The sequence below is a fragment of the Aethalodelphis obliquidens genome, unplaced genomic scaffold, assembly GCF_003676395.1.
Source record: "Aethalodelphis obliquidens isolate GAN/ISIS:26980383/991018 unplaced genomic scaffold, ASM367639v1 scaffold112, whole genome shotgun sequence".
Classification (NCBI taxonomy): domain Eukaryota; kingdom Metazoa; phylum Chordata; class Mammalia; order Artiodactyla; family Delphinidae; genus Aethalodelphis; species Aethalodelphis obliquidens.
In genome coordinates this window covers 1402728-1416708 of record NW_020838056.1, presented here as the reverse complement: position 1 = coordinate 1416708, position 13981 = coordinate 1402728, and the positions used below count along the sequence as shown (strand labels likewise).

Here is a 13981-nt window from a genome sequence, read left to right as displayed (position 1 = left end):
ATGAGCATCAAAAAAAATCATGAAGCATTCTCAGTTGGACTGAGCCCTTTCCTTGTAGTTTTCCTCTCCTTTTTTCTATTCCTGTGTCTTGGTTGACCAAGTAGAATGCGGAAAGAAGTCAGATTTCTTTGCTTACTCTTGGAATCTGCAGTGTGTTTTCAAAATAATTGAGTTTACCTGAAATAGAAATGTCATAGAAATTCCCTTCTTCTGCCTTTTCTTTCTTATGGAAACAAAGAACCCAACTTTCTTGGTTGCTTTTTTCTCCCAGTCCTCTCCACGAGAAATCATTCAAAGGCTCTGTAATTTATAGCCCATGACAAAAACCATGGAATACAAAAGTTTGCCAGTTGGGGAAAAAGTGAATGTCGCATTTGAATAAATTAAATATTAATGCCTCCTTGTGAAACTTTCTGATGGTGATCCATTTCTTCTGAGGAACTAGTTGATATTTTAATTGCTAGAAAAGTCAAATATTAAAAAAACAATAATTTGAGAATCTCTGGGATGGGAATTAATAAAACTAGGAAAATTCTTAATTATTTTCCAAGCAGTGATAATTTGCTACTGAACTGGAATGGACTTCTGTTTGTAGCATTTCTCTTTCTTCTTCTTCAGCCAAGAGTGAGCCAGTGCCCCTGGCTTTCTTAACCCACTGATGAAAGGGAAAAGAGTCTCCCAAGTGAGATTTCTTTCATAAAATGGCAGCAGATGAACGATATTATTACTCTACATCACGGGTGATATGAACACTATGTTACCACTCCTCCATGGGTCAGCACACTAATGAATTTCAATTCAATGACAGCCATGGTGGCCATCATATCCCCTCATGATGAAGCCCTCCCAAAGAGCAAAGCTGGGACAGCTGAAAACTCATCCCTCTTCCTTTCCCCCTCCCTCCTAAGCTCCCCTTCCTTCTGGCCTGATGAGGGCTTCTTTATATGGTGCCCCAAGAGATTACTTATGCCACTCCTATGCCTTCACCGATCTCCTTTCCTCTGCTGATCTGAGACAGAGCAATGGTGACTGAGTAGGAGGCTCTTTTCATTAGCTGGTTGCTAGAGAGAGGGATAGGAACAGGTAGGGGAGGAGAGAACAAGTGGTATTTTTACTGGTAGCTGTTTTCCTGCTTGGCAGTTTGACAGGTAACAGGTGCATCCTGCCTTGCCTGGGAGGCTTCAACTTGTACAGGGGGTTGCCATGTCTTATATACATCTGGAAAACTGTCCCTGCCTGAAGGGGGTGGAGGGGTTATTTTAAGATCGTTGTCTGGGCACTCAGCCTTTTGTGTTCTGTGCCTTGCATAGGTTGCAAAACGAAACAGCAGCTAATGAAGTCCTTGCGAGCATCCAAAACTACTTCGAGTCTCAGCCCTTTGATTTTAGGGATGCTCAAATCATTTCTGGGCAAGAGGAAGGGATTTATGGATGGATTACAGCCAACTATTTAATGGGAAATTTCCTGGAGGTGTGTGAAAACAAATGCATGGTTTTTAATCTTGCTGTTTATCCTGTCCCCTGTGCTTGGTAACTTAAGCTGAGGTACATGCCAACAGGGCCACCTGTCCTGCATTGTTTCTATCATGTAATGAATTAGGGAAACATCTATGATACAACAGCTAAGAAAAGACATGTATAGCTAGGACAAAGCCGTGGATCCTAAACAGGACCAAATGCATGGGGGAGGGGGAATATCATCATTTTACTAGCTAATAAGAAATTAGAGGCAGGGAAGGATCTAAATCTAGCAGTGGGCTATGAGTCTTTTGAAGGACACCTGGAAAATGACCCTTCCAAGAAGCCCCACAGCCATCTGGAATTTACAGAGCCCTCAGGCAGCTTTCTTCCCAACTCATTCTGTGTCCTCAGGTCTCCTCACATTCCAGTCTCCATACTCCCTGTTCCTTTGGTGCAGAGGACACCATACTATGTTCAGCCTAAGACCTATTTTCTTCCCCCTTGAATACATTTTTAATTAAATTAAATTAAATTAGTTAATATTTTGGAAAATTCACATAAAAATCCACATTTCTAGCTTCTCCTGCCCAAAAGTTGGAGGAGTTGGTCACAGCAGACTCACATTCCTGCATGGCAACAACCAACTGGAACAGAGTATAGCTCATGCATTCCCCAGTTTGCCCCAGGCCCCACCATTCCCTACTGTCTACACCTCATTCCCTATTGTCTACTCACTCATTTATGTTGCCTGTGCAGTCCTTGCAAGCATTTGAGTTCACCACCCCTGAAATAAAGGAGACATCTGGCCCTGAATGCTTCCTATGTCATATTTCTTAGCAATAAGAGATGGGTCTTGGGTGAAGAACCCTAGCCAATCAGAGATGGTACCTTTGGTCTTTTTTCTCGTTTCCTTTTCCTACTGTGTAGAAGAGCCTGTGGCATATGTGGGTGCATCCGAACGGAAAGGAGACCACAGGTGCCCTGGATTTAGGCGGTGCCTCCACCCAAATATCCTTCGCGGTAGAAGAGAACGTGGGGCTGAACACCAGTGACATCGTGAAGGTGTCCCTGTATGGCTATGAGTACACACTCTACACGCATAGCTTCCAGTGTTATGGCCGGAATGAGGCTGAGAAGAGGTTTCTGGCAATTCTCCTTCAGGTACCTGAGCCAGGGGGCAACGGGTATTCCCTCGGGGGTCTTAGCTGAGAGGAAGATGCCTTGCCTTCTGGGGTCTGTCCTTTCCACTCCAATTAGAAGATGGATGGAAACAGCAGCATTTTCCTGTTTACTTGTGGGCGTCCAAGCGCTCTCTCTCTCTCTCTCTCTCTCTCTCTCTCTCTCTCTTTCTCTCTCTCTCTGATGTGTTGACCATTTCCAGTGTATCTGAGTCAGAAGTCCAGGGAAATTCCAGAGCTCCAGATGTTTTATAAATGATTCAGGACTTGGGATCCCTTTATGGACACAAGCTGTTTTAAACCAGTAGCTAAATAAACCTGAGAATGTTGAGACTCCCCTGAGTGCAGACAAAATAATAAAAGTGGTCATATGGGAAATGCTTGCTGACAGGGGAGAGGGCAGAGCCCTCCCCAGGCTCAGGCTTCTTTTACATGAGCCTATATTAGGCAGATTTCATGCCCTTTATATGTTGGGGTCTTAGAGCAGCCGAATTCCATCACATCAGTCAGTAATTCATATGGTAAATGTTCCATGGCACAGATGGCTACTTCAGGCATCAACTAGAAGGCTGTCACTAATATGAACTTGACATTAGTACTGTATGTGTCAGCAAGGGCACTAGCACCATGGATGTGACCTGAGATCCCAAACTCCAGTGCTAAGGGGACATCAATCTCAGCCATGGCTGAGAAGGGAAGATGAAGATGAAGGGAACACGAAGGGAAGGAGGCTTGATCACCTAGAGGGGCATGGGGCCAACCGGAGGCCACAGATCCTGGCTTCTGATGGGGCTCAGGGGAAGGAGACAAGAGCTGGGTCAACCTATGAACATAGTGGACACAGCATCAGTAGCTTAAGCCCCACCACTGCAACCTACTTTGGTCATTGAAGAAGGAAGCAGTATTCCCCAGCCATTAGCCTGTAGAAAATTGGGCTGGTTTACAAAAGTGTCATCAGCAGAAGTCACATCTTCAGATCCCCATATTTACTGAGTAGCCATGCAAGGTAGGTGGTGAGAATTCACCCTCCAGGTCTGGCCCTCTTCCCAAAACTTCTCTTTCAGCCTCACAGGAAAGGCTGGAGCGCCACTACACATGCATGCCACATGTATTGTTGGGAGAGCCTGAGCACTCCTGGGAAGGACAGAGCGGGGACCCTGCAGGCAGCCCTGAGCTACACTTCCATGGCTCAGAAGACTCAGTGCCCACTCCAGACCCTCATATCCACCCTACACTCAGCCAAACCAAACCCCACATGGAGCTTAACCAACCCTCGTTAACTGGGGCTCCTCTTTTCTCTCTCTCCTTTTATTTTTAGCAATACTTATTGCCCCTTCCTCCAGCTCTGGCCCTGGTGGGGGTGGAGGGTGGAGCAGGGGCTCCTCTGAACTTTAGACAGGAAAAGGGAAGCAGGTGAAATCACCCTTTTTCCAGAATGAGTGGAGGTTTGAGAAGCTAACCTCTTAAATTTGACTGACACTGAGGAAGAGTGTGTGTGTGTATGTGTCTTTATGCACACACGCCTACAATGTTTATTAAAGAATGTCTATGTACCCAACAGTCTACAGTAGAGAAGTGAATACTCCACCTGGATGAGGTCTCATTTGGGTTTGAGAATGCAGGTCTCAAGGTGTGAGCCCAGGACTGGGGGCAGAGGTGGGAGACCCCAGCCCCTCACTACAGATAGTCAGGTCACAGGGACAGGGTGTGTCTACAACTTGCCTGATAACATCTGGATGCCTGAGAGGGTGGCTCTGCACTGTAAGCCTTCTGACTCAGGTGAGGGGAAGAATCCAGGTGTGATGAGGATCACCCACAAATGCATGTCCCGACTTGCCTGACCAATACTTTCATGTCCGAAAGATGTGTTGCCAAGCCCCAACTTAGAAGGTTCCCAAAGATTACTGCATCATGAACTGCTGAGTAAATGCCACCAGTCCAGGACTCGTTTCCCAGTCTGTAATATAAGGGGCTACAGAGTGTGGTGAGAGTGACACCTAGATATATACTTTGCAAATTATTTTCTTAAAAAGGAGTCTCTAGTCACCCCAGGCTCAAGTCTCACTCTGAGAGCATGTTAGACGTTAGGGACATGAATTCACTTTCTCTTCCTCTTTAAGTAAGACGTAAGTATTACTTAAAGTAACACTTAAAGTAATACTTAAGTATTTATTTATTTTTGGCTGCGTTGAGTCTTCACTGCTGCATGCTGGATTTCTCTAGCTGTGGCGAGCGGGGGCAACTCTTCGTTATGGTGCGTGGGCTTCTCACTAAAGTGGCCTCTGTTTGTTGTGGAGCATGGGCTCTAGGCACGCGGGCTTCAGTAGTTGTGGCACGAGGACTCAGTAGTTGTGGCTCGCGGGCTCTAGAGCTCAGACTCAGTACTTGTGCCTCATGGGCTTAGTTGCTCCGCGGCATGTGGGATCTTCCCGGACCAGGGCTTGAACCCGTGTCCCCTGCATTGGCAGGTGGATTCTTTTTTTTTTTTTTTGCGGTACGCGGGCCCCTCACTGCTGTGGCCTCTCCCATTGCGGAGCACAGGCTCCGGACACGCAGGCTCAGCGGCCATGGCTCACAGGCCCAGCCGCTCCGCGGCATGTGGATCGTCCCAGACCGGGGCACGAACCCGCGTCCCCTGCATCGGCAGGCGGACTCTCAACTACTGTGCCACCAGGGAAGCCCTGGCAGGTGGATTCTTAACCACTGTGCCACCAGGGAAGTCCTCTTCTGTTTTTAAAGTAACACATGTTCAGTGAAAAAAAAAATTAGAAAATACAGACATAAAAAATATAAATAATAAACAAAACCTGGAATTAGCCACCATCAACACAGTATTGCATTTTCTTCCAGTTTTTTTTTTCATGCAGGAATATGTATAGTATTTACAAATTTGGCTTCATATGGTTTACATATAATTTTATATCCAGCTTTTTTTTAATCTAACAATATATTGTGAGCAGTTTCCTGTGTTGTTAAACATCTTTTGAAGTTAATACTTTTATAGGTGCATAATACTCCAAATACCATTATATAAAAAGAAAAACTATATTGGTCATCTTATTATAAAAGAAAGTACATGACCCTTTCATGCCAGTGCCCTGAAAACACTAAATTCAGGGAAGATTTATTGAATGTTGAGGGCCTAAGCAACTTGGCACACTGGCAAATTATATTTAAGGAATGCCATAACAAATAATTCACACTCCAAAAAGAGAAGTGAAATAATCTTTACTGAGCTTCTTCTGCCAGAAATAATTTATATTATCTTGCTTCTTCTCCAAGCCAAGCCAGAAATGATTTAATTATTTTAAAAGTATAAGGCAGATTTGGAGGGAGAAACTAAATAATCATTTGGTTGATTTGATTTTTTTCTTTTAACGAATATTTCAGCCATAGAGTGACCATGGCATGATACGTTACAAATTAGACATAAGACCTTTTGAACACCATAGATTTTTTCACACCATTAAGGCAGAAGGGGGCCTGTTTGCTGCCTCCACAGAGTCATATGAAGATCTTTCTGCAGAACACTCATGTCAGTTATACTGGATGAGTGTTGGACTTCTGTAGGATTCTGTGTAGAATCCTACCACTGCCTTTTGTTAAATGATTACATTATTTTGATATGTACCTCAGTTTCCTCAGCAGTAAAATGAAAGAGTTGGGCTAAGTGTTTTCTGGGTCAAGATTTTACTGTAGGGGGTAAAATATGCCTTAGTAGCTTTGAAATTAGAGTTTGAATCCAATTTCTTGGAAAAGAGAGTCCATAAATAGAACCAAACACATTTTGGAATTCAGCATTTGATAAAGGGAACATTTTTGACCATAGATAAAAATTGGATAATCATCTGCAAAAAGTAAAATCAAATCCCAATCTTAATGCCAAATTAATTACAAATGGATCGAAGATTTCTGTGTAATGCGATATTTATTACAGCATGGTTTTGTAAAGGCAAATGATTGGAAACTACCTAAGTTTTCCTCTAGAGGGGACTCCCTAAATAAATTATAGTTTATTTGTACAGTAGAGTGCTATGCAGCTACTAAAAACCCACTCTTACACTTACAATGAAAGGAAAATCTCAAAGATATGTTTTTAAGTAAGAAAAGCAAGGGGCAGAACAGTGTGTATACAGTACTGCCATTTATGATTTAAAAATTTTAGGGACTTCCCTGGTGGTGCAGTGGATAAGAATCCACCTGCCAATACAGGGTACATGGGTTCGAGCCCTGGTCCGGGAAGATCCCACATGCCGTGGAGCAACTAAGCCCATGAGGCACAACTACTGAGCCTGAGCTCTAGAGCCCGCGAGCCACAACTACTGAGCCCTCGTGCCACAACTACTGAAGCCTGCGTGCCTAGAGCCCGTGCTCAGCAACAAGAGTGAAGTCACCGCAATGAGAAGCCCACGCACCACAATGAAGAGTAGCCCCCACTCGCCACAACTAGAGAAAGCCTGCACGCAGCAACGAAGACCCAATGCAGCCAAAAATAAATAAATAACTTTATTAAAAACAAAAGTTTTTTTTTAATTTTTAAATTTTAAAAAGAAAGAGAGGAGAAAAGAAAATATATTTGCACATGCATACAAGAAGTATACACAGAATCTCTGGTAGAATACACAAAACTGGCAATAGTGGTTACTTCCAGGGAGGGAATAAGGGTAGGGAAAGTGGATGGGAGGGAGCCTTAATTTTCATAATATATTTATTTGTACCTTTTGAATTATTTTTTTAGGTGGATAGATAACATTCTCTTCAAAATGGTCAATGAATCTAAACATATCTTGTGTTCTCATCAAAATGGAGTTCATAAAACCTGCTTCACAGGGCTGTGGTAAGGGCTGGAGCAGACAGTGTAAGCAAGAGCCTAGTGTTGTGCCTGGTGCAGGGTGATCATCCCCCCACCCTGACTTGAGTTATCTAGACAACCTGGGAGTTCCCTTCTACATTGACGCAGAATGGCCTTTTTTCCGTTTCTCTCTCGGCATTGGTGGGGGACAACAGTAAGGATTTGCACTGAGGATTTGTACTTGGGCCTCCACAAAACAGTGATATCTAACACCTCACTCTTGTACCTACAGAATTATACCACTGAAACCACATTTGCCAACCCCTGTTACCCTCGGAATTACACCACCACCTTCACTGAGGCATATGTGTTTGGCAGCCTGTGTACAGAGGACCTGAGACCTGAAAGTTATGATCCCAACAACATCATCACTTTTGAAGGAACCGGGGACCCATCACTGTGTAGGGAAAAGGTGGCTTCCCTATTTAACTTCAGTGCTTGCCATGACCGAGAAGTCTGTGCCTTCAATGGCGTATATCAGCCAAAAGTTAAAAGGTCATTTCTGGTAAGGGCAAAACTATGGAAAGATTCCTTTTTTTCCCCATTGAATTTTTCTTTCTCACCTTTCTGTTTTTTCCTCTGCTGAGCTGTTTCCCACTTTCTTATTCAGTACCCTGAAACCTCCATATTATATCCCATTCTGAAACCTCCATATTATATCCCATTCTGAGAACTTATTTCCTTCTGCACGACTTCCTTACAGGCTTTTGCAGGATTCTACTACACAGCCAGTGCTTTCAACCTTTCGGGTAGTTTTTCCCTGCACACCTTCAACTCAAGCACCTGGAATTTCTGCTCACAGAATTGGGGTAAGGTCAGTATTTAAAGAGAAAGGATCCATATTGGTACGAAACAGTACAGCAGAGTAGATTCCATTTGTGTGCATGTGTATGTATATTCTGAATTTGACTTTTATGCTGTCCTCCTTTCACCATATCCATAAGATGGGGATAGTAAGGGACCCCACCTCATAGCTGCGTTGTGGATTAATGTTCTAACCATGGGCACAATGGTTATAACAGTGTTTGGCACGTCATAAGCACTCTATAAACTTAGACTGTTCTTCTGTGATGTTGTATAGGGATCTGGTGGGGGGGGAATATAGGAGATATGGTGTATATGTACAATGGAATATCACTCAGCCATAAAGAATAATGAAATTTTGCCATTTGCAACAACATGAGTGGACCTGGAGGGTATTATGCTTAGTGAAATAAGTCAGACGGAGGAAGACAAATACTGTACGTTATCACGTATATGTGGAATAACATAAAAAATAAATAAAACAAATGAACATAAAACAGGGATATTTTTATCATTGTATTTATTTTATAGTAATTTTAATTATTAAATTCTGGGTGATAAGATTCTTTAAAATATGACAGCTGACCTAAGCTGTTCTGAAATGGTTTTTTTTTTTTTTTTTGGCTGCATTGGGTCTTCATTGCTGCGTGCGGGCTTTCTCTAGTTGCGGCGAGCGGGGGCTACTCTTCGTTGCAGTGTGCAGGCTTCTCATTGCAGTGGCTTCTCTTGTTGTGGAGCATGGGCTCTAGGCGTGTGGGCTTCAGTAACTGTGGCGCACAGACTCAGTAGTTGTGGCTCACGGGCTCTAGAGCGCAGGCTCAATAGTTGTGGCACACGGGCTTAGTTGCTCCACGGCATGTGGGATCTTCCCGGACCAGGGGTCGAACCCATGACCCCTGCATTGGCAGGCAGATTCTTAACCACTGCACCACCAGGGAAGTCCCTGAAATGTGTGTTTTAAAACCTGCCTCCTCCCTGTTTTGAACCTGCCTTCAGCTCCCACTGCTGCTCCCCCGGTTTGATGAGGAGTACGCTCGCTCCTACTGCTTCTCAGCCCATTATATCTACCACTTGCTTGTAAATGGATACAAATTCACCGAGAACACCTGGCCCCAAATACATTTTAAAAAAGAGGTAAGTCAAAGCACAAACTGTTTCCTCCTCTTTCTCTCAAAACAGATGCTTGTGTGTATGTGTGTGAACGAAATGTAGAAGGTAAGTGGGACTTGGGGTTTAACTTGCTAAATGGAGCCAATGAGACTTGATCCCTGGTGAGCTTATGAGAAGAGATGATGGAGAATTCAGAGGAAGTGGTCATCAGAAACCTTCCACATGAGTTAAGGATTGGATGCCAAGAACCGTGGACTCTGAGCTCCGTGGTGGCAGCACTTGTTTTATCATCCTCATATTCCTAGCATTCAGCACAGGGCCGAGAACATGGAAGGTGCTTAGTAAATGTTGTTGAGTGAATACATAAATATGTTAAGGAACAGAGACTTTTCATCCTGACAAGAAGCTTCAAATGTAACAATTTTGTTAAGAGAATAGTAACTAATTGCTCTCCATTTTACACAAATGTCAGAGTGAGATCTATGCTTCAGAGAATAGGGATTAAATAAGCAGCATTAAATAAGAATTTGATCTTAGAATGAGTCTGAGGTCACTGTATTCACTCTCAAGTGTCCAGAATGGTCCAGTGCTGGAATGACAGCTCTTACGAGGTGACTATTTGGTGAGGGGCCTCTGTACCTTGCTTTCATGACACAGCCTTGCTGATATTTTCATCCAGCACTCTGTTCCCCAGATTCTGGGAGGGTTTTCTCATTTCAAGAATAGCAGATGTAAAGCCTGAAGTATGTCTGGAGTCAGTCTGTTCGATGTTAGCTTCGGCAATAATTAGATTAAAGCAAGCAATATCCAGCATTAGGCCTGTGACTGTTTACTTTTACATAGATAAAACTGAGTCATCTATAAAAATTAAGGATGTCTGGAGATGTTTAAGGACTGTTGGTGGCATGTACTCTCCAAGCTTTGTTTCTAATTAATCTAATTACCAGGAAAGTAAATTATGAGAATGGGGAATGATTTTCCATTAAATACCAATTTGGGGAGATACAGAATTCTAGGTTTCAAGTTCCTTTCCTTTATTTATAAAGAATTTAATACTCAGTCAAATTAGTATTCAAATGTGAGGGTATAAATAGACTTCAGAAGATTTGCCATGCAAAGATTTACATCCAAAATATTTTTGGAGGAAGTGATCAAATAAGAAGAGAAATAAATCCAGATGTATAAAAATATAGGAAGTAAGAATAAATGATTTTGTGGCTTAAAATTTATATTAAAAACGAGAAAAGAAAACTAACACCAAAGAAAAGTAAAAGAGAAGAATGCATTTATAACAATCCAGAATTCTAGTATAGCTAATATCCAATGTGATGGGGGTATGGTTGAGGGTCATAGGATACAGGGACATAAGAGTGGCCTGAAACACTCATCATGTAAAGTGGAACATATTTATATCATTTTTAAGGCAATAAATGTAAAAAATAAACATAGGGAAATAGCACTTATTGAAAATTTAAAACTAAGGTATTAGAAAGCAGTCCAAATATATCAATAATCACAATAATCATAAATGGACTAAACCTACCAGTTAAAAGGCACTGTCAGATTGGATTTTTTCAAATGAAGTGTATGTTGTTTATAAGAGAAACCGTCTTTAAGGACATGAAACGTTTTTTGGGTTTTTTAAAAATTTTATTGAAGTATAGTTGATTTACAATGTTGTGTTAATTTCTGCTGTACAGCAAAATGAGTGTTATACATATATATATATTCTCTTTCGTATTTGTTTCCATTATGGTTTATCACAGGATATTGAATATAGTTCCCTGTGCTATACAGTAGGACCTTGTTGTTCAGCCATCCTATATATAATAGTTTTCATCTGCTAATCCCAAACTCCCAATCCATCCCTCCCCCACCTCCCTCTCCCTTGGCAACCACAAATCTCTTCTCTATGTCTGTGAGTCTGTTTCTGTTTTGTTCATTTTCAAAGGACATGGAAAGTTTGAAAGTTAAAAAAAAATTTTTTAACTATCAGGCAAATACTACACAAAAGAAAATTGGTGTAGCTTTTTAATATCTGACAAAATAGTCTAAGATAAAGAGCATCATTTGAGATAGAGAGGATAGAAGATTGCAAATTTGAAACATTTATACATCTAATAAAATAGCTGAAAAACATGTAAACAAAAATTGATGGAACTACCAGATGAAACTGACGAAGTCTGCTTCCCACTTAAACTGACCTTTTCTTTTTTTTTATGGTTTTTTTTTTTTTGGATATTTATTTGGCTGCACCAGGTCTTAATTGCGGCACGCGGGACCTTCATTGCTGTGTGCGGGATCTTAGTTGCAGTGTGTGGGATCTTTAGTTGCGACATGTGGGATCTTTTTTTTGGTTTTGGCACGTGGGATCTTTTTTTTAGTTGCGGCACGCGGGCTCTTAGTTGCGGCATGCAGGATCTAGTCCCCTGACCAGGGATTGAACCAGGGCCGCCTGTATTCAGGGTGGAGCCTTAATCACTGGACCACCAGGGAAGTCCCCTGACCATTTTTTCTTAGAAACTGGTCCTGGGTTCAGTAAAACATGCATCACCCTCTTTCTTTAGCTATAGACACTTCTGTACCCGATGACAGAGAAACCTTCACTGTTATTAACTGTGCCCTCTTCACGCTTGGCTGTGACGAGGCCATGAGGATTAGTTCTTCCAGCTGTTTTCTGTGCAGTGTGGGAGATTGGGCCCTCAAGCCTTTGTGGCCACAGTGACCTGGGTTCTAGCCCAGTCTCTGCAGTGTCTGAAATTAGGCAAGTCCTTTGACCTCCTTAGGCCACAGTTTCCTGGGGGTGTCTCAGGAGGGTGACCATGGTGTGCCCTGGGGATGTAATCCGTGCCTCAAGCCCAGCCCTGAGAACTGAGCCATCTCCTCTACTCCACAGGTGGGGAACAGCAGCATAGCCTGGTCTCTTGGCTACATGCTCAGCCTGACCAACCAGATCCCAGCCGAAAGCCCCCTGATTCGCCTGCCCATCAAGCCGTCTGCCTTTATGGGCACCCTCACCTTCTTCACAGCAGTGGCCTTGCTGTGTCTGACATATCTTGTGTACCTGTGTGTGTCATCCAGGAACCAGAGGCGCTCCCAGCATGCCTTGGACAACACAGTGGACTCTGAGTGAGCCTCACAATGTGGCTCCTGGAGCCTGAGGGCTGCCCATAATCAGCCTGGGGGGCACCAAACAATGCAAGCAAAATGTCCATCTTCAGGAAACACAGCTAAAGTCCAATGCCTGTGTGCCTCTCAGATACTGATTTATGCCAAAGCACCTCTTGGGGAGTCTCTCAACTGTTCTGTGTACATTGCTCCTCTAGAGACCCCACCACCCACTAGCTGACCTATTGGGGAACAGAGGAGAGACAGGCCATCAAGGTCAGGCTCTTTCATCCAAGTGCCCCAGAGGAAGAGTAAGTTGAGAATATGACAGTTTAATGTTGAAGAATATGCCAGTTTAACGTTGAAGAATCGACCTCAGGGCTCAGTTTGCATTTTCCCTCCTTCAAAAATGCCATATTTCTCCCAGAGAGTTTGGAAGCTGTCAGGTGTCTAGTAAAGCATCTGGCCCCGTCAGATATCTCATTTTATGGCTTCCTCTCATTGGTCCTTAACTAAGACTTTCCTTAACAACCCCCAAAACATTGAGCTCCCTCAGACTGGGAGAACATTGTATCTGGGGGAAAAGCCTCCTTTACCCCAAGGACAGTGGCCCCAGCCAAGCTTGTCATGTAGGCAGAACCTGAAGGACAGAGACACGCACAATGTCTACCAGAAAATGACAAGCCGTTCCTGAAGTGGGATTCCCACTCAGGGCTCTGCTCGTTAGATCGCCACCTGTGTGTGTACCATCCTCCTTGCCTCCCCTTCCCATTGCTGTGTCCCCCTGTAAAACGTTTATTCCTAGCAAGGCTATCATGTTCCAGATCATTCTGCCTTTGCTAGGCTTTTGCTTATGGTTGGCTTTCCATCGTTAGCACCATATGCATTTCACCCACCATTCCGACAGGTGCACCTGATGTTGTCACAAGACATGCTCTTCTATGATTTGCTTACCAATTATCAGTACTTTCCTAGATGGTAGGCCTCTGCATAGTAGCCACAGTTCTTGACTTTGGGAAAAGAAAAGAAAGCTACGGGGACATTTAACTCCAAAGTGGGATGGGAAAGAACTCTAGCAAGTCCAATGGCTACAAATTAAAAATAAACATTCTTTCAGATTATAGTTTGTTCGCTGAATACAGAATAAATGACTCTTATTTTATTGTGACTTGCAGTGTGTGTGTTTGTTACCTTGCATATGGTACTCTTTCTCCTAAGGGCCCAAGGTGGCATTTATGAAAGGAAGCTTTAAAAACTAAAAAAAATTTCTTAAGGAAACGTTCCTAGTGCATTAAGAAAGTCATGCATTAATATCACCTTTATTCCAGAGAGTTCAAAGTGCTTCATTTTAATAAATCTTTGTTTCCTTGAAATAACTGAGTCAAACATTTCTTTACTTTTTTTGACATTGCAAAGCTTCTGTGAGGCTACAACCTGCCACTCATACCTTGATTCCCACCCAAAATGGC

The 13981-nt window shown here is 42.9% G+C and overlaps 1 protein-coding gene across 3 annotated transcripts in view; it reads left to right on the top strand.

The window, feature by feature from the left end:
* The window catches only part of ENTPD3 (ectonucleoside triphosphate diphosphohydrolase 3), a 34719-nt gene extending 21039 nt beyond the window's left edge, over positions 1–13680 (top strand). Inside the window, exons 6-11 of one of the 3 annotated variants that reach the window (XM_027097149.1) lie at positions 1311–1470; positions 2388–2621; positions 7723–7995; positions 8194–8304; positions 9291–9428; positions 12301–13680. In XM_027097149.1, the coding sequence (XP_026952950.1) occupies positions 1311–1470; positions 2388–2621; positions 7723–7995; positions 8194–8304; positions 9291–9428; positions 12301–12537 (1153 nt within the window). In that variant the 3' untranslated portion in view covers positions 12538–13680. The remainder of the gene's footprint in view (positions 1–1310; positions 1471–2387; positions 2622–7722; positions 7996–8193; positions 8305–9290; positions 9429–12300) is intronic. The other 2 variants (XM_027097151.1, XM_027097152.1) reach the window with 2 other exon arrangements.
* Positions 13681–13981: the final 301 nt, after the last annotated feature.